Source organism: Lonchura striata, chromosome 1 (genome assembly GCF_046129695.1).
Source record: "Lonchura striata isolate bLonStr1 chromosome 1, bLonStr1.mat, whole genome shotgun sequence".
Taxonomy (NCBI): Eukaryota; Metazoa; Chordata; class Aves; order Passeriformes; family Estrildidae; genus Lonchura; species Lonchura striata.
Window position 1 is genome coordinate 154669894 of NC_134603.1, and position 25213 is coordinate 154695106.

At 42.6% G+C, this 25213-nt stretch overlaps 1 protein-coding gene across 16 annotated transcripts in view; it reads right to left on the reverse strand.

Annotated features, from left to right (window-relative positions):
- Positions 1 to 25213, reverse strand: part of OBSCN (obscurin, cytoskeletal calmodulin and titin-interacting RhoGEF) — a 178449-nt gene that overhangs the window by 106416 nt on the left and 46820 nt on the right. For 13 of the 16 annotated variants that reach the window (XM_021537977.2, XM_031503758.2, XM_021537982.2 and 10 more), the window contains exons 21-39: positions 24710 to 24822; positions 23539 to 23692; positions 22070 to 22231; positions 21833 to 21937; positions 20907 to 21173; positions 20096 to 20365; positions 18687 to 18953; positions 16950 to 17216; positions 15603 to 15869; positions 13826 to 14095; positions 12941 to 13207; positions 11950 to 12216; positions 10164 to 10436; positions 6170 to 6436; positions 4448 to 4714; positions 3576 to 3839; positions 2805 to 3071; positions 2176 to 2439; positions 984 to 1250 (exon numbers count right to left, since the gene is read on the reverse strand). In XM_021537977.2, the coding sequence (XP_021393652.2) occupies positions 984 to 1250; positions 2176 to 2439; positions 2805 to 3071; positions 3576 to 3839; positions 4448 to 4714; positions 6170 to 6436; positions 10164 to 10436; positions 11950 to 12216; positions 12941 to 13207; positions 13826 to 14095; positions 15603 to 15869; positions 16950 to 17216; positions 18687 to 18953; positions 20096 to 20365; positions 20907 to 21173; positions 21833 to 21937; positions 22070 to 22231; positions 23539 to 23692; positions 24710 to 24822 (4545 nt within the window). The remainder of the gene's footprint in view (positions 1 to 983; positions 1251 to 2175; positions 2440 to 2804; positions 3072 to 3575; positions 3840 to 4447; positions 4715 to 6169; positions 6437 to 10163; positions 10437 to 11949; positions 12217 to 12940; positions 13208 to 13825; positions 14096 to 15602; positions 15870 to 16949; positions 17217 to 18686; positions 18954 to 20095; positions 20366 to 20906; positions 21174 to 21832; positions 21938 to 22069; positions 22232 to 23538; positions 23693 to 24709; positions 24823 to 25213) is intronic. The other 3 variants (XM_021537990.2, XM_021537989.2, XM_021537979.2) reach the window with 2 other exon arrangements.

Consider the following 25213-nt stretch of genomic DNA (forward strand, 5'->3'; position numbering starts at 1 on the left):
TTTGTCCCTCTGATTTATCAACACAAGAATAGAGATTCTCATGGGTCTCCGTGAATCAGCGTTGGGAAAGAAATGTCATCACCAGGAGAGGATTTAATGATTGCAGTCATCCATTGAGGTATTTCACATGTACTTAGAGTCACAAATCAATACAAATAGAGGTTGAAATACCATTTTTTTTCCCCTTGTGAAATTTCAATCAAAATGAACAAACACCTATTTGAAATTTCTGGAAAGAAAATGGTTTTCTTTTGTGACATTTTAAACCACAATGGGAGGATGTTTGCAGTTTCCACATACTTAAGCAAACAAAGAGACATTTTACATTTAAAAAAAATGAAACACTGGAGTTTCATTTTAAATGTCGTTTTGAAATGAAATTGTTCATTTCAATACATGGTGGGAAAACAAGCATTTTCACCTGAACTGACATACCCTTTCAAAGATGTCAGGTTCAGTAAAAATCAAAGTTCTCCCTGAGAATTGTTATCCTTTAGAATTTCTGGGCTTGTTTTACACAGAACACCAACTGAATTCCATGACAACTGGGCTGTAAGCATAAAAGCACTTTGTTGTCTCAGGAATGGAGTATGAGCATAAGATTCCACAGAATAACCTAACCTTTTGGCATTTTACGGAACCTTAAAAGCCCTAAGACATAATCCCTTTGAAGCAAACCATTTTTGTCTTGAGGATAACAGGGATTTCAATAAAGGACCTTTCAAAAAAGCAAAATGGAGGCCCCTAATTAAAAGAGTGGCAGCAATCCTGGTTGCCTCACTCTGAGCTTGGACACCAATATCCCTCTTGTGCCACAAATTCCAGCTGCACGGATGCCAATGGATGCATTTCACTGGCATTGGTGAGCTGTGGATAAAGGTCTGGCTGAAGAAGGAGATGGGAGTGTCACCAGGGGTCTGCCCAAAGGAACAGAGAAATGAGGATAGTTACTTTCAGGATGTGTCTGGTTTTGTTTGTTTTACCATGAACTGTTAGAACTGCCATGGTCTGCTGGTCTCCACACACACAGGAATAATTCCCAGCATCCGCTGTGTCTAGATTTTGGATTATTAGCTCAGCCACGACACCTTCCCGCTTCATTTTGTATTTGTCACTCGGCCTGAGGGTCTTGAAGCCCTTCTTCCACTCCACGTTAGCAGCAGCCTTGTTCAGCTCACAGCTCAGGGAGACACTTTTACCCTCGGTGGCTTCTTTGTCTGCGAGTCCCTTGGTGAAAAGAGCAGGCAGGACTGCAGAGCAAACACGGACATGGCATCAGCCTTGGGAAAGCCTGAATCCATGACTTAATCCCTCTCTTATCTCTCTGGAGCCACCAGACCTTCTTGGTCTCCTCCAGGATTCAGCTCCTCCACAATTTTTCTCCAAACTCTAACCCTTCAAAAGATAATTCAGTCTATTTTTTTTTTTTCTGTCCTCACGCTTTAAAACTTCCTTTAAATTCAAGCCTATCTGCAAATTACTTGACAAGCCAGCTTCCCTTTACTTCATACAGCATAAAATCAAAGACATGAAATTACAGGCTGTATTTCAATATGAGACTCAGAGCATTTTGCTTCCCTTGAGAAAAGCAGGAGTTCTACAGAAGGGCCTGATTCATGGCACTGTCTGAATTTTTATAAATGAGAGTCCCTTAAAGCAGAGCAGTTGCAAACATGCTGTCAGATTTTCGCAGAAATTAAATATTTGCTTGTATTAAGACAAAGTGGGTAAAACGGAGCTGGGAATAGCAGGAGCATTAAAAGCCTATTTTTTATTAAGATTGCCCTTGTGCAGCACCATACGTTGATGAAAATTTGTTCCTCTTAGGAGCAACAAGTGCCATGGTCTAAGTAATGAAAAATGAATATTTTTTCTCACTTTTAGGTCAGTTCCTATGGGAAAACTTCTAAACAGGAAGCTATTCTGCACTAAGGAGGTTGTGATGAGTTTGGAACCTGTTCTCCACTTGTCTTTTGATTAAAGCACCTTGGAAGCACATCAAGAAGGTATCAGGTGATAGGAGAAAAAGAGAGAAGGAAGAAAGGATAGAAAAATTAATCAGCAGAAAGGAGGATTGGCAGTACACAGGGATCAGAGGAAGCAGAAGTAAGAGAGGAAGAGATCTTGGAATTACACAGGTTGACTTGGAACATGCGCTGAGAATTTCTTTTTTACCATTTACTGCCAGAGCAGCCGTAGTCTGTCGGTCTCCACACACACAGCTGTAATCCCCAGCATCTGCCAAATCCAAATCCTGGATTGTCAGCTCCACAAAGGGACCTTCCTGCTCTATTTTGTACTTTTCACTCGGCTTGAGCACCATATTTCCCTTTTTCCACTCAACTGGGGCTGCTTTGCTCAGTTTGCAGTGCAAAGTGACTGCTTCCCCCTCTGTAGCTTCCTTGTTCATCAGTTCTTCTTGGAAGAGGATGGGCAAGGCTGAAGGATGCAACACCAACAGAGAAGGAATCAGCACCAGAATGAAATGTACTGGAGTTACTGGTCTGCAGTGTGTACACTCAATCAAAAATGCTCTGTTTCTAGGTGGGCACCATTGAAAAAGGGGGTAAAACCTCCTAGAGGAGAGAGAAATAAATTAAACAATATACAACATAGAGGTGCTGTCTCAAGGCAAAAAAAAAAAAAAAAAAAAAGCACAAGGGAATATTCACTAATAGGGCAACTCTCTGGCACTACAGAGCCAAGAATATGGAAACCCTAAGAAATCACACTCTGGTTGACCAGGAATGCTGCCAAAACTGCTGCGTTTGGGGTTTAAAGAGAAACGTGGGTAAGAGGGTTACCATTCACTCTCAAAGCAGCCGTGCTCTCCTGCTCTCCACACACGCAGGTGTAGCTCCCAGCATCCGTCAGGTCCAGGTCTTGGATAACCAGCTCGACGAAGCGCCCTTCCCGCCGGGTTTTGTACTTCCCGTTTGGGACCAGCACCTTCCCGTCCTTCCTCCAGTGCACGGAGCCGCCCGGCCGGCTCAGCTCGCACTGCAGCGTCGCCGTCCCGCTCTCCGTGGCCTCCTCGTTCCTCAGCTCTTGCTTGAAGTGGACTGGCAGGGCTGAGAGATGCAGAACGAAAAGGGATTGCCACCCTAGACCCCGCTCGGAGGCCGAGTCGTGATTTGTCGCGTGTCTACCTAAGCCTTACTCCGACACCCCTATCCCTTAAGCACATCCTTTTTTCATGGATGGGAAAAGAAATTCTCTATTGAATTATTCTGTGGGAATCAACAAAACCATGACTTTGGCTGAGATCAAGCTCATTCTCATCATTACAGATGAGAAACAGAAAATCCTTAAGGAATCTTATGTTTCCGTGCTAATTCAGGAAAACACACATGCAGGCCAACATCCTTCGCTCGAGGGAAGGTGAGAAGACAACACAACACACACACGTCCAGCATGGGATATAATGAAATGGAGACTGGGGACAGGAGTGACGCGAGCAAGTGGATGGAAGGAAGCAGTACATGAAGGAAGTTGTGTGGGAATGTACAGAGAGAAGGAGGAAAGAGGTGGACAAAAATATTCCAGCATTTCACAAGTTATTTCTGCCTTTTTACCATTCACTGACAAAGCTGCTGTGGTTTTTTGGTTCCCCACTAGACATGAATAGTCTCCAGCATCCTTTGGCTCCAGGTCGTGGATCAGCAGCTCAGCCATGGTGCCCTCCTGCCTCATCTTGTACTTGTTACTGGCCCGGAGAAGAGTTTGTCCCTTCCTCCATTCCACGGGGGCCTCTGTGCCCAGCTGGCACCTCAGGGTGGCTGTCCCACCTTCCACAGCTTCCACAGGCTTCAGCTCTTCCTTGAAGAGCACGGACACAGCTGAGGAGTTAAGCATTCTCAGTTTACTTCATCGTCACCACCTGGTGACCTCACACAGGACTTAAAGACAACACAAATTCAAATTCTCTTGGCACACACAGCAAAGAAGCTCTGACCTACCTGCACCTCCAGGAATCTGCTGATATTTACAGTAGCAACAAGAGTTTTGGACTAAATAACAAAAAGAACAATTATTTTCTAATAATTAGAACACCAAAATGATTGCCCTTCTGCTTCCCAAAGTTATTGGTCACAGACCTGTAGAAACTTGTTGAGAAAGTGGAGAGAAGAATGGAATATTCTTTAATAAAAGGCACAGCTGAGACCTTTCTTACCTCTTGGCTTAGAGCTTGGACAGTCACCTCTATCCAAAGCATAAGAGACATTTCACAGACAAGAAAATATATTATTTTGTCAGCACCCTTGATTGATATATTTTAGCATGAAGTTATCATCCCAAAAAACAAAGAACATAACGGACCCAGCCAGAGCTGCCTTTCGTGTGTGCTGATCCTTGTTCCTCTGAACACTCTCTGACAGTGCCCAGGGTTAGCAGGACCATGGCAAGAACAACAACAAATGGTCACAAGCAGGTGTCTCATTCCTACCATGGATTTTGACTCGGGCTGTGGTCTGCTGGTCTCCAGTGTCACAGGTGTATCTTCCCGCATCTTCTGGCTCTGCATTATGAATCACCAGCTCTGCCACTGTCCCCTTCTGCTTCATTTCATATTTGGCACTTGCCTGGAGCGTGGCTTCTCCCTTCTTCCACACCACGGTGGCATCAGCTTTTGTGAGTTCACAGCGCAAGGAGACGGATTTCCCTTCTTCCACATCCGTGTTCTCCAGGGCTTGTTTGAAAAGCACAGGCACAGCTGGAAAAGCACAGAGCCAGGGGTTAAATCAAAATCAAATCCCCCCATGAGAGCTGTCACCTCTTAAATCCTGGCCTCTTCCAAGCGAGCAGAGCAGCCCTAGGCCCTCCACTGGCTGTAGGACACAAGGAGATTCTGCACAAGGAGTAAATCTCTCCCTCTGATGTTACCATCTCACTGTGGATTCCTGGAAATGTGGGGCAAGTTTCTTTTATTTTTAAAAAGGACCTTTCAGATTCTTCTGGGCACCTTCACCTAATGAATTCCCTGCTCCTGCAGGGCTCTGAAATAATATTAATATCCTATATTTCTCCTGCTTTCTGCTCCAGCACACACTACTGAAGGCAGTGTATTTATTTAAGGGCAGTGGAGAGTGGAGATGGCACCTAAGAGTCTTTGAAAAGATGTTTTGGGGAGTCTGGAGTCTATTAATTACTTGACCAGCTTCAATTTTCCAGGGATTGGATTTATCACATCCTTATGCTCCAGTACTACTGGTCTCCACCTCCAACTCCAGTTTTAATCACAGCCACGTAAAGCAGCTGATAGGGCAGGATCTACAACACAGAGAAAATTAATCCTCTGCACTTAATTTCTTTTTTTTTTTTTTTTTCCAGTGGACAGGTACAGATTGAAAATCCCATATACAGAATATGAGAATATGAATGAAATACATCCAGGTGCCTATAAGGGTGCAATATTACCTTTAAATTTCACTTAAAGATGGTGCTGCCACAAAAAAAAAAAAAAAAAATGAAGCGTTATGTGATTTTTGTTTAACAGATCTAATGCAGTGTCATGTGATTTTTGTTTAATAGATCTAATGCAGTGTTATGTGATTTCTGTTTAATAGAGCTAATGCAGAGTTATGTGATTTTTGTTTAATAGAGCTAATGCAGTTATGTGATTTCTGTTTAATAGATGTAATGCAGTTATTGATTTTTGTTTAATAGATCTAATGCAGTTATGTGATTTTTGTTTAATAGATCTAATGCAGTGTTATGTGATTTTTGTTTAATAGATCTAATGCAGTGTTATGTGATTTCTGTTTAATAGAGCTAATGCAGAGTTATGTGATTTTTGTTTAATAGAGCTAATGCAGTGTCATGTGATTTTTGTTTAATAGATCTAATGCAGAGTTATGTGATTTTTGTTTAATAGAGCTAATGCAGTGTCATGTGATTTTTGTTTAATGGAGCTAATGCAGTGTCATGTGATTTTTGTTTAATAGATCTAATGCAGTGTCATGTGATTTTTGTTTAATAGAGCTAATGCAGTGTCATGTGATTTTTGTTTAATAGATCTAATGCAGAGTTATGTGATTTTTGTTTAATAGAGCTAATGCAGTGTCATGTGATTTTTGTTTAATAGATCTAATGCAGTGTCATGTGATTTTTGTTTAATAGAGCTATTAAGCACTCGATTAAGTGTGGCAATGTCTCAAATTGTACCCACCATTCACTTTGACCCGAGCAGTGGTTTTCAGTTCCCCAGCACTGCAGGTGTAGTCCCCAGCATCTACAGACTTCACATCTCGAATGATGAGCTCTGCCACAGTCCCGTGCTGCTTCAACTCGTACTTCTCACTGGCACAGAGAACAGTGTCTCCCTTCATCCACTTCACCGGGGTGCCAGGTTTGCTGAGCTCACAGGTCAGCCTGACCTGCTTTCCTTCTTTGGCTTCTTCGTTTTGGAGCTCTTGCTTGAAAAGAACTGGTGTTTCTGAAAAAGGGAGTAAGACGAATGTTAAAAGAAACACGTGAGGTTGGAAATTACTTTTTTCCTTCAGAATCAGACTTTGCTTTTGAGACAGAAAACCACAGGAATGAAAAATCATTAGCAAAGAGTAAACAGATCCTGACATCTCACATCTGGCTGCCTGCACTTTACAGCAGCAAAAAAACCAAAAAGCCAAACCTGAGGCCAGATGCTTATTTTCTTTCTAACCACTGTCTGCACTGCTGAAGATGCTGCTGCTGTTACTGCTTTCATTATTAACATCAGTGGCAGATGCTGCACTGCAGTTAATGACACAAACTGTGCTCCTGATGGTTGCTCAGGGCTGGACCACCAGCACAAAAAACATAAAACTTCACTGAGGTCAACTCACAGAAAACACATAGCACACAGAGGAATGGCAAAGCACTTTCTGCCATGATTTCTCACCATAAAAACCCCTAACAGTGTATTTTTTTTTTTAATCCAGCATGAACACAGATTTAAAACCAGCACAGAGCAAGCACAGAGAGGGAAGCACAGCTGAACGTGGCAGGGTCTCTGTGGAGATTCCCCTGCAGGCTCTGTCACAGCCTGGGGTTCAAGGCTTTAAGGTGAGCTAGTGCAGGGAAGGCACTTTTGGGGAGAAAAAGAAACTCAACTGAAATGTTCAGATAAGGAAAAAATAAATTCTTCTTGAATTATGCTGTCCTAAGAATATGCAAGTCAGCTACTGACCTGTGATGCACTAAACCTGTGACTTGTTGGAAATCTACACCCTATTTTCCTGTTCCCCTTTTACCTCCAGTTTGGGATAATCAGTGTTACATGAGTATTGAATTTTTATTTTTACTGAATTTCTATTTTTGCATTCTACTGTTCTGATGTGACTGTGACAGATAAAGGGAAGTTTTCTAACAGTGAAATTCCTTGTAGATGTCCTTAAGACTTGACTCCCTTGACCTGAATCTGTGGTTTAAATCCTACATCCACCCACACCCTTCTCTGTGAGGGGGAGAATGGGGCTGTTGTGGGAACATTATAAACATGGTTCTTTTCTAACAGAAAATTGTTCATCCAGGTCCTCCTGGAGTCAACACAGATCTTTGTTTTGTGTGTAATGGATATTGAGAAAATAATATTGTGCTACAGAGAGACAGAAATTCAGGATCATTAATAGCCAGCTCTTCTTCATTGCATCATCAAAGTCTTCTCTTTCTTGCACAGCTTCAAATTGGTTCTTTATGCTCTAGAAAACTCCTGTGAGCAGCTTGTCCCTCCTGCTTGGTGCTCTGGGGTTCAGATTGACCATTCCAGCAACCCAAATGCTTTTTTTGTTCATGCTGACTTCCCTAATGCAGCTTCTGATCAGTCCATCCCAAGCTGCACACAGGACATCCTCTGGTCTGGATAAACACAGCCTGTGCCTGTAAAATGCTCCTGACCTGCCCAGGGGAGTGATTTCATTCACAGAGGGATTTAGCTCACAGAGACAGAGCTCCTCCTCAGCCTGGGGCTGGGACAGTGACTCAGGACAGGCAGGGGGGGATCTTTGGTGAGCCTGGTTCTGACCCAGATGAGACCCAACCCATTTCCAGCTCAAAGACTCACCTAAGAAGAGAACTTTTGCCTCAGATCAGACACCAACCCTTTAGACCAGAGAATCACAGAGCCCTTTGGGCTGGAAGAGCCCTTTAAAGCTCCTCTAGTCCAACCCCCCTACCATGACCCCAGAGATCTTCAACCAGACCAGGCAGCTCAGAACCCCATCCAACCTGATCCTGAATATTTACAGGGATGGAGAATCCACCACCTCTCTGGGCAAACTCCTGCAGTGTTTTACCACCCTCATTGCAAAATCTTCTTCCTTCCATCTAATTAAATTAACACTTTTTTACTTTAAACCATCTCCCCATGTCCTGTCAAGCAGGTGAGCACCTCCTGCCTGGTGATGCTCTTTGGGTGCATTACTCTGAATAAATCCGGCTGCCTAAAGAAATTACACAGATAAATTTGGGGCTGTGAGTTCCCTCCCTGGGGAGGGCCATCACCAGAGACAGCTCCAGGAGGTGATCCATCCTTCCTGTGGATTATCTCTTAGCCTGGGGTGTTCTCCTGCTGCTCTCTTTTTGGGGTTTGGAATGAGATGTTCTTTAATGTACCTTCCAACCCAAAATATTTTAGAATTCCGTGGCTCTCTGAGGCACTAAAGTTTCTCAGAGCTAGAGCCAGGTCAGATGAAGGACTCTCCTGTTCCACATTCCTCTCTGGCAGCTCTTCCAGATGACTTGATGAGAACACCTCAGTGCACACCACAAGGTTCCTTTTCAGTGCAGTTTCATGCTTTTAATTCCAATTAATTACTCTGGGCTCAGTGTTAGGACCCAAATCACCCCAAAAGTTCTTAGCCTTGATGGTAATACCTGCCCCACTTTGGGCTGCTCCAGCCTCACACTCACATCTGCCACTGTCTCTTTCTTCTGCCCTGTGAATGACAAGCTTGGCTTCAAACCCTGACTGCCTGATGTTAGATTTGGAAGAATTCCTAAGGCTTTTCCTGTCTTTGCACCACTTCTCAGAGCTGTCTGATCTGGAGGTTTCACACAGAAGGCTCACATCCTCTCCCTCAGTGACTTCAGCATCATCCAGCTCCTTTGTGAAGACACAGGGCTTCTTCAAATTCATATAAAAAACATCTGACATAGTTCAGAAGAGGTGTGGATTTGCACATCACAAGTAATCTGTGAGATTTGGACCCAAGATTGCTTGTATAGAAGCTATAGGTCAGAGTTAGTAACAAATAATTTGGTGTTTGTGACTATAAAGCCCTCAGGAAGTCACCAGTGATGCTCTAAAGTGTTAACTGTTAAATATCTGGAAGAAACTAAGAAGAAAAGATTCCTGCAGAGGAACATAAGTAATTAGCCTTTTGCGAATTAAACCTTTCATTTTTCCCTCAATAAAAAGAAATCCATTTGCATTTCTGAAACTTAGTAATATTTGGGCAAATTTTCAACTTTTCTAAAAAGAAAAGTTTTCTAAAACGAAGTTCTTAAAAAAAAAATGTTATTCTAAAAAAGGTTATTCTAAAAAAAATTTAGATTATGGTCTGACACAGTGGAGACTGTGCATTTTGCATCTCTGGGCCATGAGAAGCATTTATATTTTCAGTAAGGAAGCATCTCTCCAATCTCACATTCTTCGGCTGTCTGCCATTTATTTTGTGTCTTTGTCTTTTATTTTGTGTCTACCAAACACTGCAGTTTTACCTCAGTTTAACTCCTCCAGAGAAAAGAATCCATTGTCAACAATGAACAGCAGAGAACACATGCAATTGTGTTTCAAACACATTGCCTTTCAAACAATGAAAACTGAGTATAAAATTTACTGGTTGCTCTTTTTTTTAATTTATTAAATTAATTGATTTCTCCTCATGAATCATCACCTCATCAGCTTGAGGAAAACTGAACGAGGCATCCACTGTATCATCACTGCATTATAACATTCCCATCTAAATCAAATAAACACTCCAAGAGTTGTCCAGGATTACAAAGAGTTAATTCTCCAGCCATAATTTCAAAATATAATTAATGTTATTCTTGAACATGTACAGGTATACAATGATGGTGGTAAATTTGTAGCATTTTTGCTCCTTTTTTTTCCACCTACCCGCATTAACCCCACTTATTTCTACTCATCATTTCCTCTCCTGCAGTTGTGATGATGGATTTACCTTTAACAACCAAACTGGCAGATGTTTTCTTATCACCAGCTTCAAATGTAATGACCCCCGAGTCCTTCAGTGAGAGCTTTTTCAGCGTTAGCAGGTGATATCCACCAGGCTGGGACTGGATCTCATTAAGTTCATTGGTATGGAGTGGGGTTTTATCCAAAAACCACTGCACTCTGCTATAGTCTACGGGAGAGATTCTGCACTTGAACATGGCAGATTCTCCTTCTAACACAGTGACATCCTCCAGGTCTTCCGTTATTAGCACTTTCTGGCCTGAAAGGAACATAAATACATCAATTACTGGAATCTTCAGCTGCTGGCGTGAAAATCGACGTGGAAAAACTCCCAAGGTTTCCCACGTGAGCATTTAAAGTAAGAAATACGTTCACGACAGAGAAGATTGAAACAGAATTCCCCCATATTGACCACAAACCCACTCACAGGAAGATAATATACACAGGACACACACCAAAATAGGGCAAAGACAGCTGTAATACATAAAGCACAACAAGTAGCCAGTACAATGCAAATCCAGGGATGTAAATTTTCTCCTAATGAAATCCCTGGAAAAGTTGGAAGGATGAGTCTCTGACAACATTACTGGGCTCTAAACATCACCATGATGTCTCCCTTGACAACCTGCTTAATTTTCTACAGCAAAAATAATTCCCTTTCTGTGGGATTGGACCACTGATCCCACACCTTCTTTGAGTTTAGCCCAACCTCAAACAAAATGGGAAATGGAGAAAATATCTGACTGTGGATTGGTAAAAAACCCCAAAACATCTTCCCTAAAAACCTCTCTCCATAGATAGATACATCCCTAACTAAAAATAAATATATAAATATAAACACACATACAAAGATAAACCTCACTATAAATATATATAAAATAAGGTTAGCACTGCATACAAAAATATCTCTGATGCTCCTCCTATTTATGAAACCAGCACAGAGATGTTTTACTTTGATGTTTGTGTTTTTTTCCATTCAGAAAAGCTGGTGTTAAACCCCTCAGAGTGAATTCAGACAGCTCAGAGCCTGAGGTTACATTGGGGATTAAACACATTTCTTTGCTCCTTGAGGATGCTGTAGCAAATGATGATCAGAGGAGGAGTCTGGCTTTACCCCATTGTCTTTAAAACCTACAATAATTAGCAAGTGGATGCTGCTGCACCTCCATCTGCCTATTCCTGAATCATTTCTCCAGAGGCAGGGTTAGATGGGACACTGGGAAAGAATTCTTCCCTGTAAGGATGGGGAGGCCCTGGGAAGCTGTGGCTGCCCCTGGATCCCTGGAAGTGTCCAAGGCCAGGTTGGAGCAACCTGGGACAGTGAAATGTGTCCCTGACCCTGACAGGGATAAGGACTGGATGTTTTTTTAGGGTTACTTCCAACCCAACCCATTCCATGGACCATTCTATTTTTACACCACCTTTTAGGAACCACTCCTGGGAAGAAAAATGGAGAAAAGCCTGAAGGCAAGATAATTTCCCCTCATCCAACATCAGGCACTGTGCAACATCCATTCTATGTTCACACAGGAGCACCAAGCTCGAGCCTTTGGGGGGTTTAAATCACACCCAAAATACTCCAGATGTAATTGCTTCAAACTGCTCTGCATGTCCAGCTCTACATTCCTATATTTTTGGCCACGTCCTCCTGCCATCACGAGAGAGACAGAACTAGAACTCAGCAGCTCTGCTGCCCTGCTGAGATACAGCTCTGCCTGTGCATGTTTCCTGTGGCAGAAAAGGGATGTAAATCACATTCCTCTCATCCATACCTTGCACAGTTAGCTTGGCCCTGGACTGGGCATCCCCAATGTCACAACTGTAGGTGTCACTGTCACTTTTCTCCAGGTTCTTTACGGTCAGCTGGAGGACTTGTCCTTTCTGGGTGATCTCGTATTTCCTGCCAGCCCTGAGCTCAGCAATGCCTTTCCTCCAGACCACAGAGGATGCAGCTCTCTCACTCTGGCACACAAAAACTGCAGTTCCGCTTTCGTCCACTTTCAGGTCTGAGAGTTCCTTGACAAAATAATTAGGTTTTTCTGGAAGAAAAATAATTAAAGAAAAAAAAAAAAAGATAGAGGTAGATTTGTCACTCAAACTAATCCTGAGCATCCAGAATCATCTTGGATCCTCTCTGCTCCAAATCATAGAATCATCAAAAAAAAAAAAATCATAGAATTATTTAGGCTGGAAAAGACCTTAAGATCACCAAGTCCAACTATTAACTTAATTAAACCATATTCCAAGTAACCACGTCTACATATCTTTTAAATCCCCCCTCTAGCTGTGACACCACCACTTCCCTGGGCATCCTCTTCCAAAGCCTGACCACCCTTTCCAAAAAGAAATTTCTTCTTACATTCAGTTTAAAACTTGAGACCATTTCCTCTCATCCCATCAGATGGAATGATTCCAAGATCACCAGGTCCCCCTCCTGTCACAGGACATAGCAGGTGAAATATTTCCAGGGAAGTTTAATGCCATGGTCCGTGCACTGGTAAGGTTTCCTCTCGCAGACAACTTTAATCACTCATATTCAAAATAGAGTAATTCAAATTGCCAGTTTTGACTGGCTTGTTACAGAGTTCAGCATCCAAAAGGTGATTTTTCATATCTAATTTTTTTAAGCTTTTAATAAATGATGCTTTTTTAAAACTAAAAACTGATCCTGCCCAGGGAGTTGGAGGAGAAAAAATCTCCCATAGTTGTAGATATTTACACCCAACCTCTGAAGCTGCAGCTCCTCTGCACCCTTCAGCTGACCTTGCACGGTGATCCTGGCTGTTGTTTTGGAGGTCTCTGTCTCACAGGTGTATTCCCCACTGTCCTTGACCGTGGAGTCATGGATGATGAGAGTGGCCCGTGTCCCCTCTTGCTGCAGGTCGTATTTCTGGCTTTTCCGGATTGCTTTGCCATCCTTGTACCACCTGATGTTCACATCAGCTTTGGACAACTCACAGCTCAGGCTGATGTCCTGCCCTGCTGGTGATGTTTTATCCTCCAGCTGTTTTATAACCTCAGTAGGTTTTCCTGCAGAGATTGAGAAAAAAAAAATCACCAAAAAAGGGATCTTTGAATGAAAAATCATCTCTGTATGGTTGGGTTTTTTTGCAATTCAAATCATAGAATACCAGAATGGTTTGGATTAGAAGTGATCTCAAAGATCATCCAGTGCTACCCCCTGCCATGGGCAAGGACACTTTACACCATCCCAGGCTGCTCCAAACCCGGTCCAACCTGGCCTTGGACACTTCGAGGGGCAGCCACAGCTTCTCTGGGAAACCTGTGCAAGGTTGGAACAAGATGATGGAAGGTTCCTTCCAACCCAAACCATTCTGGGATTTCCTGATTCTATGGAAAAGTACTAACTGCAGATTATGAACTATATCTGAAAATTACTAATTTCTGCTCTCCACTGCCCACCCGGGAGCCTTGGATTATTATCTCTGATGCACAGTCTGGGCTGGAATTATCTGTACACACTACCTAGTGTAGTCAGTTCTCAAATATCTATTACAGACTTCAGCATTTCACTTGGTTTTAAGAAAAAAATCTCGAGAGCTCTTCAAGGCTCAAGGGAAAGCTGCTGTTGACTCAGGCCATAACAAGTGTTTGCTGACACACCCAGGACTTTTCTGATCCTGTTACCTTTCACAACCAGGGAAGCCTTGGAGGTGAGACCACGGGCAGTGAAGATAACCTCCCCAGTGTCATCAGCAATTACATTTTTGATACTCAGTGTGTATTTCCGACCCGCGTTGGAGGCTTTAAATCTCCCCCCGCTTTCCACTTTTCTCCCATTCAGCATCCAGTTGAAGTCATCAATGCTTTCATGGGACAAAATGCACTCAAAGGTGCAATCTTCTCCCTCCTGGATTTCAGTGTTCTTGAGCCTTTTGGTGATGCCAATGTTCAGTTCTGGAGAACAAAAATTGATCAATACAAGTTAAAAATGCTTTTATGATAGACATGAGTAGAGCAATGGATTTTTTAACTCATAAGAGGGGTTTATCTGCTAGATTGGCAGGACGCCACTGTACTCCTCACAGATGGCTGTGACATGGGAAGGATTTTTCAGGCTCAGAATCATCTCAAAGTTGTAGAAAAAAAGAAATGTGAATCTCCTGGCTGTGCTCAGGAAGGACTGAATGAGGAACAGCTCGATGGGGAAGATTCAAGATTCAATGAGTTGGAGAAGAGAAAGGCTGTCAGAAAAGATGCCTCTGGGACAATGGGTGATAGGAGAAATGGGATTTTTGAGTTTATTGACTTGTTACTCCTGGTGTTCAAACCATGTAAAATCAAATTTTTTCTCATTAACATTATGAGTTTGGAAGCCATAAACAATTCTTTGTCCTGCAGGCTGACACAAGAATTAGAAGACAGGCTGAACAGTTGGGTTCCTCAACAGGAATATTGTTGCCCTGCTTTCGTGTTCCTACAATGGACTCTGAGTCACTAGCTCAAAATATGAAACAAGCTGCTTGGGGGATTTTTTGTTCTTAGTTGGGATGTTTTTTTGAGAGATTTTTGCTTTTCTGGCAGGATTTCTGCACTTTAGGAATGTTCAGTAAGAAGCTATTGTCACCACATTCCTGACACTTGATTTTCACTTAAAAAACCCAGATATATTCTCACCAAAATTACCAGGGATTGTTCAGACATTGCAGTATTATGTGAGATTTGTTCAGAAACAGGTGAGTTTGAGTTTGCAGGCCCCAAGTTGGGTAACTCCCTGGGGGCTCCCCTGGCAGGGGAGACCCTCCTGGAGCAGTTCTGTGTCAGGAATGAGAGATTCATTGGACTTTTTGGGTTTTCAGCTTCTGTTTATTGTTCTCTTATCAAAACTTCAGCACACTGTCTGCACCAGACTCTGTGTGCAGGAAAAACAGCACAAAAATGGCCAACAATCTCTTGTTATGAGGCCTAATCAAAAACTAAACTATCAAATTAAGAAGTGACACCTAAATTATTTTCCTTTCTAAACCAATAACTGACCCCTAAAGACTCGCAATACAGATTTTTCTACCCAATTTCAAGATACCACCTAAACCCAAGAAGAAAGAGGAAGAAGAAGAGAGAAGAAAGGAACTCAAGATAACACCCTATATCCTGCATCTTGAACCCATCTATAACATACTAAAAATCCTAAAACCTAGATTTCTCACCCATGTGACATACTACACTACTCTCTACAAGCTCTACAATCCATTTCACACTTTTGTGGTTTCTGGTTTACCCTGTGGCTTTGGGAGTTTTCTCCATGAATGAGGGTCAAAGTCGGTGCTCCCCTGGGGGTCAGGACACCCCAGAGCAGACAGAGAAATATTCCCAGTGCCCTGGGTTTCCACAGGTGAGACCCCAAAGGACCAAGCCCACCCATATTTTTAACACCCCTTGAGAGGCCACTGTCTACAGCACTTACCCTGAACGCTGACCTTTGATTTGGCAACATCAGTGCCGATGTCACAGGTGTATAAGCCCGCATCTGTCTTTTCAAGGTCATGGATAAGGAGGCACAGGGTCTTCCCAGACTGTATCTCCTCATACTTCTTGCTAGAAGTGATCTTCACACCATCCTTTTTCCAAACAGGTTTGACCTTCTCTTTGGAGACTTCACATTCCAGTTTGATCACGCCTCGCTCCTCACCGAAAACATCATCCAAGGATTTCATGAAGACAGCAGGTTTCTCTGAAGGTCAAGAGGCAAAACAAAGAACAACCAGGGTTTTTGGGACACTTTCAGTTGCTATCAAATATTTAGAGACATTATTAAACCCTTGGCAACATTGCTGATACCAATGCAGAACCTAAACCAGTGTCACCCTCCAGCACCCCCAATTCCTTCGTCCTGCTCTCAATACTTCATCCTGCTCCAAATCCCTTCACCCCAAGATTGTGTTGACACGAGGGGCTGCCCTGCCCCAGGTGCAGCACCTCCCACTGGCCTTGTTGAACCCCAAGAGGTTTACATGGTCTCACTTCTTGAGCATGTCCATGTCCCTTTGGATGGCACCTCAACCCTCAGGCATGTCACCTGCCCCACTCAGTTGGTAGTCACCTGCACACTCACTGAGGGTGCCCAAGAACGTGTTAAACCACAGAAACACAGCTGTGTGACTGAGCTTTTGGACATATGAAGGACAGCAGGAAACTGATTTCTCATGGCTGTTTGAATCCAGCTCCAGAACTGATGTATTAAAAACCATAGAATTACAAACTATCCTGAGTTGGAAGGGCCCCACAAGGATCATCCAGTCCAACACCTATCCCTGCACAGACACCCCAACAACCCCACGCTGTCCCTGAGAGCGTTGTCCAAACACTCCTGGAGCTTTGCAGCCTTGGGACCATGATCATGCCCTGAGGAGCCTGTCCACTGCCCACCACCCTCTGGGGGAAGAACCTTTTCCTGAAGTCCAACCTAAACCTCCCATGACTCAGGCCCAGCTGTCTCCTCAAGTCCTGTCACTGGCCACCAGAGTGAAGAGATCAGTACCTGCCCTTCCACTTCCCCTCACATGAAGATGTTGAAGCCCACAGCAATGTGTCCCATCAATCTTCTCTTCTCCAGCTGACCAAACCAAGTGACCTCAGCTCCTCCTCTCAAGGCTTCCCCTCCAGACCCTTCACCATCCTCATGGCTCATATTTAATAACTTTTTTAATCTATTAAGCAGAATTTGATCCTGCTTACCAAATTCCCATGAATTTGGTAAATAATGGCTCATTTGCAACTCTCATTTTCATTCAGGAGCATGATCTGGACCCACCTATCACCTTCAGCTGCACGGTCTCTGACACCTTGTCTGACTTCATTGTCACCGTGCCAGCATCCTCAGGCTTCACCTGCTTCATGGTCAGCATGTAGCACTTGCCAACGTTCTTGATGTCATTGAAGTTGTTGGTGTAGAGGAGGGTGCCGTTGAGGAACCACTCCACGTCCTCGTCGTCGTGGGACAGCTCGCAGGAGAACACAGCAGAACTGTCCTCCTCAACCTCCACGTCCTGCAGGTGCTTCAGGACCTCTACGTTGCGGGCTGAGGGAAACCAAGAGGCACCATCATCATCATGAATCAGTTGTTATCACAAACAATTCCATGGAGTTTATTAGATGATTTGTTCTGGTCTCCTGCACACATTTGGTCACCATGTTTGGCTCACTTGGTTCTGCACTTGCTCCAAAATGAAAAAAAAAAACTATTAGAAAGGCTAATTAAGATTGTCTAGAACCCTCAGTTCTCTTTTTATATATAAATCAATCTGGAGGTTTTGTTTGTGTTTTATTTAAAAATAAGTAATTTTTTTTCTAAAATGATGTTACAGTGACCCTAAGCATCCCACAGTGCTCCATCTCCTGTGTGCTTGTCACTGCACACACAAACACATTTTCACTGAATTGTCCCTCATTTCCAGGGAATCTGTAACACAGAGGATGAGATGAAGACAATGATTTTGGCCACAAAAGCAAAGTACAAAGAGATAAAGCAAGTTGCTCAGGTTTAGGGAGCAAGAGGATTTTAAGTCTTTTCTTTCCCAGTCCTTGGGCAGAGAATTCTTGCAGCTTCTCTGCTCATGGAATGTTGTTTTCAAGGATGAGATAACTTAGAAGAGGGTTTGGGACTATTATTTTTTATTTTTAATATACATACTTGTTTGGATAGAATGGAGTCACAGAATCATTTAGGTTGGAAAAGACCTCTAAGATTGAGTCCAACCATTCCCCCAGCACAGCCAAGGTCACCATGAAACCACATCCCCAAAACTTTTCAATCCCTCCAGAGATGCTGACATCACCACTGCCCTGAGTATTTAATTTCAATGTTTGACAACACATTCAATGAAGAACCTCTGCAAAGCCAAGCTGCTACCAAGAGCTGCTCCCTGGACTTTTGGAAATGATTCTACAGCTCAGCTCCAAGTCTTTCTGGAAGTGACACAGTGAACATCTTTTCTTGCAGTGTCACCTGAAGGGAAGAACTGGATAAAAACAGTTCCATGCCCAGATGGGATAGAATAACACTATGAATAATAATTGTATTCAGATATATAATAGTAGCTATAAAATATATTTAAAGCAGGTAGACAAATGCATAACAATACAAATGCATAACAATAGCAGATAGACAAGCTGACACAGCGGTCAGGAAATGAAAACCACAGCCAGGATCACCAGAATAAGAAGCCTGTGGCATTTTGGCATAAAGAATATTTTTAGTTAAAAGCACCGGAGGTCTAATTCCTTGTGTGAAATGGACAATAATGTGCCTTGACAAATGTTAATTTGTGCCTTACCCACTTGGTGCCCTCCCACATGCATTACCAACTTCACAGCAATAGATGGATTTCAGGACTGTGAAATCAGCAGTTTGCTTGTGGCACTGCATTTATATAAAATTAGAAGATAACTCTGGGAAATCTACCTCTCCTCAGGAGGAAGAACCTTGAGTAAAACAGAGAATCATAAAGAGCAGGACCAGGCCAGCCCTGCTGCTGGAAACCTCTCGTACCTTCAACGCTCAGCGTGGCTTCGGTCTCAGCGATGCCAGCCTTGCACTTGTACACGCCGGCATCCTCAGGCTTTACTTTCATGATCTTGAGCTCTGCTGAGTACTGGTCCCGCTTGATTTTGTACTTCTCTGAGGGCTCAATGAGCACTTGGCCCTTGAACCACTTCACGTGCTTTGGGGAAGGCCTGAAGTCACAGGACAGGATGACCGAGTGTCGCTCCAGGACGGTCTTGTCCTCCAGCTTCCTGGTGATCTGGATGTGGTAATCTGCCAAGCAGGGGTGGGGAAGAGGAATGGATCAATCTAAAGAAGAGGAAGGTTTTAATCTGTATTTCATGCCCATTAATTTCATATATGACTTTCTGTTTCATGAACTGCTCTGTTCCTGCTACAAGTGTCTTTAACAGAGCTCATTTGTCACTACTGGACATGAAATGAGTACACAGAAGCTTGGTAAGTTCAAAAGAGAAAAAGAGCTAATTTTATTTCTGACCACACAATACATAGAATTCTAAAAGTGACTGTGGATTGGAGGATGAATTTGCCACCTCTCTAACCACACTGGTCAAACTAACAGTCCATCAATTCTCTTCTCTTACAAAGAAGAATGCAAAACAATCATTAATTATTTACATGAACAGTGCATGAGAACTCTAGTAGAAATATGTAAACATCAGAAGGTATAGAAAACTTTTAAAATTACTTTAAAACTTTTAAAAGAACTATAAAAGAAAACTTTTAAAAATCAGAGCAATACTCATGTGTTTTGAAGCTCCAACAGCACAATGATCTATAAAGGAAAACTGATTTCTGTAAGGTAATACTCTATATTAACCACAAAATTCATGGTCCACTTCTGGCTCAGTGCTTGCTGAATTGTTCTCTAATTGAGGTTTTCATTCAAGTAAGAGCAAATGAAAGACAAAACAAGGACTTCAGGATGTGATTGGAGAGATTTACCATGGTGACAGCAGAAGATAAAAAGATAAAAAGCCTTGAGGCTTTGTCCAATGACAAAATGAATTAAGTAAATGAGCTATCAAACTTGTCTAGTTCAGAAATGGGACAAAATAAACTCTCCTGGCAAATTTAATCTGTTTTCTCCTCCTTGGTAAAGTCAAGAGAATAAAAATAAACCAGAAACCAGTTTTAGCTTGATAGATTTGAATACCAGGGACACTAAAGTCATTTAATCAGATCCCTTCCTAAGACATTTCTGTCTCAGTCGGTGTATCCAGCAGTGCTCCCAACAACTTGCAGCTGGGAATTAAACAGATCTTCCAGGTACACATGCATTTACAAGAACACAGCCCAGAATAGAGAATATTTATGACAAATTACTTTCCAAGTACTGTGAGAGCAAAGATCTTTATTCTGATTCGCATGATATATATCAAAAATCACATTACCTCTGACAAGCAGGTTTGCCGTGGATTTGGATTTGCCAATGGAGAACTGGATGGTGCCTGTCATATCAACACTTGTTTTTATTATTGTCAGCCTGTGGATGGTGCCCTCCTGCTGCATGATGATGTTTCTGCCAGCCTGCAAGGCTGCTCCCTTCAGGAACCACTTGGCAGGTTTCACAGATGGAATGGATGTCTCACATTCGAAATTGGCTTCTTCAGGCTCAGTCACATCCTCATCACACAATTCTTTTACAATATTAATGGCTTGCTCTGGATGGAACAAGAGAACAGGGATTTAGGAGCCACGAAAGCTTTGCCATTATCAGACTGAACACGCATGACATCTTTTCTGTACTTATGAACTCAAAAGGCCTTAAAACATCTTTTTATTCTGTATAAAAGCAAACAGATATTGCTGGTCACATGCCAGAAAGTGAATCTATATCTCTTTATTCCTAGTCCCAATTCTAAAGTTACCTTCCTGTACTGATATCAAATATGTAATACCATAAAATTGAAAAGAAGATTCATTGCAATGCAGATGTTGATAAAAGGAGCTGCAACATTTATCTGATAAACAGACTTTATCCAGTACATTTGAAAAGTGCCCCTGGAATGGGAATTCCCTCATTTTCCTTAGGAGAATATACCATATATTAATTCCTGTGCGCAAAAGGATTCAACACCAATGAACTTCAGAATAAAGAACATGAATTAAAATTCACTTTTAAGCAGCATTGTGTTCCCAAAGTAAACAACAAGTGAGCCAGCCCATCCTCCTCCCAGTGGGTGAAAAAAAGGGGTTTCCTACCTTCCACAAAGAAACTGGCACTGGTTTTGTCATCGAAGGCATCGCAGGTGTACGTGTCCTCATCTTCGTAGTCGGCGTCGTTGATGACGAGTTTCCGATAGACGCCCTCACTCACGATCTCGTACTTCTCTCCGGGGTGAATTTCCATGTCCTTTTTGAACCACCGGACCTTGGCGTTGGCTCGGGACACCTGGCACTCCAGGACCCCCCGGTGCTTCCACAGGGCGATCTTATCCCGCAAGGGCTTCACGATTTTTACGGGCAGCTCTGCGAGGGCAAAGAAAGTGGAGCAATCACTACAGCCTCCATAAGAGATCATTAGCAATATTTCTTTTATGCGCAGTGATTTGGATGGTGATTTGCTATGCTGAGCACTCAATTAAAAAGTTTAATTAGTAAGAGTTAATTAAAGGGAAACTTTTCTTCTGTATTTTACCACCAGAGTGGCTGAACTGCAGAAGTAACAGGTTTTTTTTCCTCAACACCTCACAGCAGTGCTACGGCAAAACCAGGGACTGATCTCCGGTTTCCTGAGCTCCTCAGCAGTGCATTGATTCAAACATCTTCCTTTTCCTTCCTTCTATCACAGTGTTTTAGTTAAACACACCAAAAAATGCTGGGTTTTGTTATAACATACACCAAAGAGTGAAAGCGCAAGAAAAAGTCAAGCTACAGCTTTTTGTGCCTCAAATTTTCACACACAACTTTAAATGTCTAAAGCTGCAAATCCAACCTCCTGAGAAAATTTAACTGGAATTAAGCCAAAATAAACTCGCAGCTGATATTTAGTGGGCAGCAAAGTAGGCAGTTTTTATTTCTCTGAACACTGTAGGACGTTTTTTAACCTTCACATGCAAAGTGAGGGAAGTGAATTGTTTTATAAGGTGAGAGAGCAGAAGCAGTGCTGGCACGAACAGCAGAATTACCTTTTACAGTCAGCTGAGCACGAGATTCTGCCTTTTCTGCTACAAATTTGATCTCAGCCGCATCCTCAACCTGGACACGTGTGTACATCAGGGAATAGGTCTTTCCTGGGAACAGACACAAAAACAGACACAGCTCAGCTGTCCCAGAACAAAAAACTATTTTCTAGCCTCCCACGCCAGCCCCTCGTCCAACCCACCCCCATTCCAGACCAAAATCTCCTTTTTTTTTCCTCCTACCATCCTGCCGCATTTTGATGTTGTCGGAAGTCTTCAGCTTGTTGTCGTTTTTGTACCACTGGGTTTCAACCTCGTCATGAGAGATTTCACAGATGAAAGATGCACTCTCGTATTCGTTCACTTCCACATCTTCCAGTGGTTTTACAATCTTGACATCTCGGGCTGTGAAATCATAAAGACAAATATTTATTTGGGGGTTTCTCCACAAGTGAGTATGGTGTGTTTACTTTCATAATTACTTGGAAAAAAACAGGATTGTTTTTTATTCTAGACCAGCCTTTCTGCCTGGGTAGTTTCTCTCTTCAACACAATGAATGGCTGAAGCTTACTCTAAGAGGATTTTATGGATGCTGGAACTTCATGCAGGTATTAATGAAAGAAATATACGTATTAATGAAAGCAAATTCACTAAGAAAAACTAAACATAAGCCTACAATGCTAGGTTGGCATAAATTTGCCTTGTTCATGCTTCTCTGCATGCTCTCCTCTGTTTTACATAGGAGATAAGTTTTTTGAGGGTCTCCTGAACTGAGTATAATCCTCTAACTCTGCACCTTGGCAGTCCTCTTGTCAGAACTGATTTATCTCTGCTACTGCAGCCTTTTCTTTTTTGACAGAGAAGGCCTTGATACACCTTGGATCAGCCTCAGGAGCAGAGCTGAAATGCAAACAACAACCCATCCCAACCCCAAAACCAGGGAGAAAAGGGGAAGTCCAACAGAGCCATGGGGCAGACGTTCATGAAGATGCTGCTGAACCCAAGCCACCACATGAGGACAGCATCTAGTAAGCAATGAGAAAGATACTCAGTCTTTCACTAAGAAAGAGCTGATCTGTTTTTCAGATGCCCCTTTAGAAAACAACATTTGTCAGGGCACAGCAGAGCTGTCTGTCGAGTCACCTGCCTTTATCTCAGAGCTTATCTCAGGTGCTTCGGAGCCTGGTGACAAAATACACCTGCTGCTTCATCAGTTGCTCAGTGCAGCACTCAGATGGAAAAACTGCCCCGAGGATAAAGGAGAGGTGCAGGCAGAAATAACCACCCTTTCCTTAGCATTTATAACCTAAAAATGAGGGCACTTCTTGAGCTCACACCCAAGGCTTGTCCAGTCCCTATTCAGGCAAAATCCCCCCGTGACAATGGTGCCACCAAACCACATCAGCACCAGCCACTGAATCTCTGCTTCGGGCCAGGATGCCCAGTATTTCCTGATATGCCAATCCAGAAACACCATTCAGATTCCAGAGAATAGAAAACACTTATGAGAAACAGAATACTGAGTTAGGACCTCTTCAAAAATACTGCAAGGATAAAGCAAGCATAGGAGAGCTTTGCCAGCATTTTTTCACCAGGAAGAGAAACTTAACCAAAATGAGCAATTGTGAAAAAAAAACACTCCAAGAGAATTTCTTGCTGTCTAGCCAAAAATGCTGCAGTAAATGTACTTTCCTACTTCAGCCAAACATACCATGAACCTTTAGAGTAGCTGATGTCTTGTCTTCAGCTGCTTGACATGTATAGGTTCCCTGGTCTTCATATTCACACTTGTGAATAATGAGGCTTCTCTTATTTCCTTGGGAGATAATCCCAATGTTTTTATTTTGCCGGATCTCCTTCCCATCCTAGAAGGAGAAAAGATCAAAGCAGATCACCCTCAACTCCTGTAGATCTGCAGCAATCAAAACAGGCATTCAGATCTGTGCTTATTTCATCCTTCTTGTTGGACTGAATGGAAAACTGTTTCTAAAGGAACATGTGTTGAATATTCATCACAGGGCAAAGATTCTAGGAAGCTGGAATAGCTGAAGAGCACACAGAAATTTCGGATTATCTCTGACACTGTTTTTGAAGGCTTAAAACACCATGCAGGGTTGGCAGCGAGTCCCTTTAGGCATAAATGGTTTTGAACTAAAAGAGGGCCAAATTTAGACTGGAAATAAGGAAGAAGCTTTTCACAATGAGGGTGGCAAAACACTGGCACAGGTAGCCCAGAGAGGTGGTGGGTGCCCCATCCCTGGAAGCATTCAAGAGCAGGTTGAACAGGGCTCTGAGGAATCTGATGTCCCTGTTGTTGCAGATGTCCCTGCTCCTGGCAGGAGGTTGGAAATGAGATGACCCTCCCAGCCCAAATTCCACTTTGAAGAACTGCTGTTACCCCAAATTAAGGAAGGTATCAACTGAGCCCCAAGGGAAGTACATTAAATGCCAGAGCTGATCCCCAAAATAAGTGTATAGGGAAAGGGAGCTGGTTTGTCACTGACAAAGGAAATTGAGGCTTCTCTTTATATCCCATTTCCCAAAAAGGCTGTAAATCCTGGATGAATACTGCTTGATGTGGACTGAAGTATAAGAATGCAAATCTGTAACAGCAGTGCTCACATTCTGTACAAGAATAGAAAAGTTTAACTTTCAATCCAATATACAAATACAGTAAATAAAAACCTGAGTGTGACAAACTGGGAGAGAAAATGAACATAAGGACAAAAGAGAAAACGAACATAAGGACAAAAGCTCTTAGCTTTGCTAAGAGCTTTACTGCAAAGGCTCAGGCTTATATTCTCTGGAAGTAGAATTAAAGGCTCCCATTCCCTTCCAGAGAAGTGAGAAATTAAAATATCACAATCCATTAAGTGCTGTACCTTGAACCACTTCACATTGGCATTGGGTTTGGACAGCTCACATTCGAATGTGGCCTTGAGCTTCTGAGTTACACTGACATCTGCCAAAGGTTTGCTGATCCTCACAGGCAATTCTGGGAAGGAAAGAGAAAGTCCAGTGAATGGGGAATTGTGAGAACCCCAGCCTTGCTTAGGGGTCTTATGTGGTGGTGAAATTCACTTTGTACATGGGGGTCAGAAGTTCTAAGATGGAGGAAAGTGAGCTGATCCTGTTCTTCCTCCTTCTTCTTCCTTACCTCCATGTACAAAGTGAAAACCCCCCTGTACATGTGTTAAAACCCCCCTGTACAGTACTAAAAAAATTTCCCCTCTACTTTGTAACTACTTATACTATACTATCTCACTTTTTGTAACTGCTCGTTCCACTTCCAAAGTTGGTAATTCATTCTATAGCTCAAACTCAAAATCACAGTTGTTTTTCAACTGTCTGCCAAAGTCTAGAATGCTTCTAACTAAGGCCTAGAA